The sequence below is a fragment of the Pistacia vera genome, unplaced genomic scaffold, assembly GCF_008641045.1.
Source record: "Pistacia vera cultivar Batoury unplaced genomic scaffold, PisVer_v2 Contig206, whole genome shotgun sequence".
Lineage (NCBI taxonomy): Eukaryota > Viridiplantae > Streptophyta > Magnoliopsida > Sapindales > Anacardiaceae > Pistacia > Pistacia vera.
This window is the reverse complement of record NW_022196009.1, coordinates 1,278,756-1,282,346: the sequence shown is the minus strand read 5'-3', so window position 1 is coordinate 1,282,346 and position 3,591 is coordinate 1,278,756. Positions and strand designations below refer to the sequence as shown.

Genomic DNA, 3,591 nt, shown 5'->3' with positions numbered 1-3,591 from the left:
TGGAAAGGATTGTTGAAATTTCAAACGTAAAAAATTAAAATTCATTAAAATCCGGGTCATAAAGTGGGTATCCAATTTTTAACCCGAATATTTGGGTACCTGAAAAACCGGGAGAAAACCGATTCGGGTACCCGGTTTTGCACAGCCTAGGCCCGCCCTTGTCGTCTTCAATCTTCACTTGGCCATGGACCACCACCAGCACTACGTACTTCACAGTCACACAACCTCATTGAACTCTCATCTCATCCCACCATCTCATTTCAGACCTCCTCTTCTCCCTTTGCCTTCGTTTTCCTCACATTACTTGCTTATATATTCACTTCTAAAAGTTAAACATAAATAAATAAATAATATATAACAATCAACATTCATGAAATCTCTGCTACCATCTGCCACCATCTCCTCCTTTTCTCCTCCTCCTCTATCTCTCTTAAATCATTATTCTATCAAACCCCATCTTAAAACCAATCTCAATTTCAACCCAAAAAATCTCACCCTTCAAACTCATTCAACTGCTTCCCAACCTCCTCTTTTTTACTTCAACCTCTATCTTCAGCTTTATGTAAACGCAGGCTCCATGCAACAAGCAAGGAATCTATTCGATCAAATGCCTCACTCTCAGAGAACTATCATTTCTTGGACAATCCTCATGTCCGGGTACACGAAACATGGCCCCGTCTATGAAACACTCTTGATGTTTATTTTTATGTTGAGTCACGGGTCGGTGTGGCCTGATGCTTTTGTTTACTCTATTGTATTGCGCGCGTGTTCTCGAGTTAAGGACTTGAGTTTTGGGTGTGGAGTTCATGGACTTGTTTTAAAAAGAGGGGGTGTGGTTGATGGGTTTGTGTATAATGCGTTGGTGAATATGTATGCGAGTTGTGGGCGTCTTGATGATGCTATTGCTGTTTTTCAAGGACTTGAGAAGCCTGATTTGGTTGCTTGGAGTTCCATGTTAAGTGGGTATGTGAAGAACGGGCTTGAAGAAGAGGGCTTGAGGATTTTTCTTGAGATGATTTGTTGTGGTGTTGAGTTGGATAGTTTTGTTTTCTCAATGGTGATCAAAGGGTGTGCCAATTTGGAGGAGTTGGAGTTTGGTAAGCAGATTCATTGCTGTATGATTAAGATGGGTTTTGGGACCTACTTGTTTTTAGAGAACAGTCTAATGGATTTTTATGCAAGATGTGGTGATTCAAAGGGGATGAGACGGGTTTTTGATGGAATGTTTGAGGGAAATTTGGTTTCTTGGAACACATTAATTATGGGTTATGTTCATAACTCGCTTTACCTTGAAGGTCTTAAGGTTTTCAGAATTTTAATGGAGGAAGTTTCTGAATGTGATGACTTCACTATAACTAGTAGCCTTAAGGCAATCACTAGTGTAGACAAATTGGATCTTGGCAGAGAGGTTCACGGGCATATAATAAGAGTTGGTTTAGAATCTAATCAATATGTGTTTGGTTCTCTTTTAGATATGTATATTGAGTGTGTTAACCATGAGATCTTGAATCCACGAGCAGACCTTCCTATGAGGTTATATAACTATTTTAATGGAGAGAAATTTAATGGACATTTTATCGCAAGCATGCTAAAATGGTGCTCTTTACTGTCCAATCTTGAAACAGGGAAAATGTTCCATTCCTTGATTATAAAACTCGATCTGAATTCTGATCCATACGTTATAAGCTCTCTAATTGATATGTATTTCAAGTGTGGTATTTCGGAAGCTGCTCTAAGGGTTTTTATGAGAGTAAAAGACCCAGGGACAGCTACATGGTCAGCTCTCATTTCCGGGTTTTGTCTGAATGAGTGGTATGCTGAGGCCCTGGAACTTTTCCAAAAAATGCAGTTTGACTATATTGAAGCTAATGAATTTACTTTCACTTCTGTTCTTCTAGCTTGTCTAGTTTTGCAGGATCTTAGAAAGGGAAGAGAATTACACTGCAAGATACTGAGAGCTGGTTATGGATCAAATGTTTCTGTCGTCAACATGCTCATGCATCTTTATTCAGAACTATGGCATTATAAACAAGCTCTTAAGCTCTGTTCCCTGATTTCGGGTGTTGACATCTCGTGGAATTTACTTCTTAAAGCCTGCATAAAGGCCAAGGACAATGAAATGGTTCATCAAATTCTAAGAAGGATTCAAATGTGTTATGGGTTTGTTGATCCATACTCTGCTTGTTACATTCTAAACTCTTGTGCAAATCCAGTGCTTCTGAATGTGGGGAGACAAGCACAAGCCTACATGACCAAGAGGGGTGTCATCTCACACCCTACAACCCGCAATTGTTTAATTAACATGTATTCAGGATGTGGTATAATTGACGATGCAGATTTGGCATTCAAATCCATGCCTGAGAAAAACCCTCTCTCGTACAGATCTATCATCTCTGCTAGAGTGAGTCATGGTCAGCCATCAGAAGCTCTGTATTTGTTTAAAGATATGCAACGAAAGAATAATTCCATGGACCCAAGCACATTTAAGTCAGCCTTGAAGGCATATGCCCAAATGGGAATGGTAGATGAAGCATATCGTTTGTTCACATTAATGGAGGAGGTTTATGTAATTGAACCATCACAAGAGCATTATTCCTGCATGGTTGAGGCTTTTAGTCGAGCTGGAATGTTTGAAGAAGTGCAGAATTTTATCAATGGGATCATCCCAGTCAAATTAGGTGCCTTGATTTGGAGAACTCTTCTTTGGTCCTGCCGTGTACATGGTAATATGAAAGTGGCAAAATATGCTTTAGAGAAACTGGTAGAATTAGATCCAAGTGACTGCTCAACACAGATACTTCTTAAACAGGTTTTCTTGATGCTAGGTAAGTGGGATGATGCATCTAAAATGAAGGTTGAAAACAGAACCATGAGAACAAATTCTAGTTGGATAGAAATAAGGAATAAAATCTATGAATTTGTGTCAGACCAGAAACCAAGTAAGGAGGTTTCTGATAAATTAGCAGAAATAGAAGAGAAGATGAAGGAATCTGGATATGTAGTGAATAGGATACAGCTAATGCCCACGATAGAGGAGGAAGAATATGATGGTGGAGGTCTTCATCACAGTGAGATGAAGGCAGTGGCTTTGGGGCTTATTACATTACCCCATGGATTGCCTATAAGGGTAATGAAGAGTGTTAGGATGTGTGGACATTGCCACTATGCTTGCAAGTTAATCTCAACTTTCATTGACAGAGAAATAGTTGTCAAGGATCCCAGCAATTTTCACCACTTCATAGGTGGCAATTGCAGCTGCAGAGATATTTGGTAGCTTATTACAACTGTATATTTGTAGCCCTTTTTTGTGCAAATACCAAGAGATATAATGTTCTTTATGTAATTATCTTTAAGTAATAGGTGTATACAAAAATGTAATATTTCACGTATGCATAGATATTAATTTTTATTTTTTGTTTTTTTGGTAATCGGGGTGTTCAGGTCAGTTTGCACATACCTCGATTAAACCTCGGGGCCTTGAAATTAACGACCAGATATACTCTCCAGTGGCCATCCTTATTAAGAACTAAAGTAATTCAAACTTAAGACCTCTTGAATAATACATCTAAGAGTCTGTGTCTAACCACTTGA

General features: G+C 38.8%; 1 protein-coding gene across 1 annotated transcript; it reads left to right on the top strand.

The window, feature by feature from the left end:
* The first annotated feature begins 370 nt into the window (after nt 1-370).
* Nucleotides 371-3,319, top strand: LOC116129003 (pentatricopeptide repeat-containing protein At4g21065-like). Its single transcript, XM_031414740.1, has one exon. It carries the CDS (start codon nt 371-373, stop codon nt 3,272-3,274), a length of 2,904 nt encoding a protein of 967 aa, XP_031270600.1. The 3' UTR covers nt 3,275-3,319.
* The last annotated feature ends 272 nt before the right edge of the window (nt 3,320-3,591 follow it).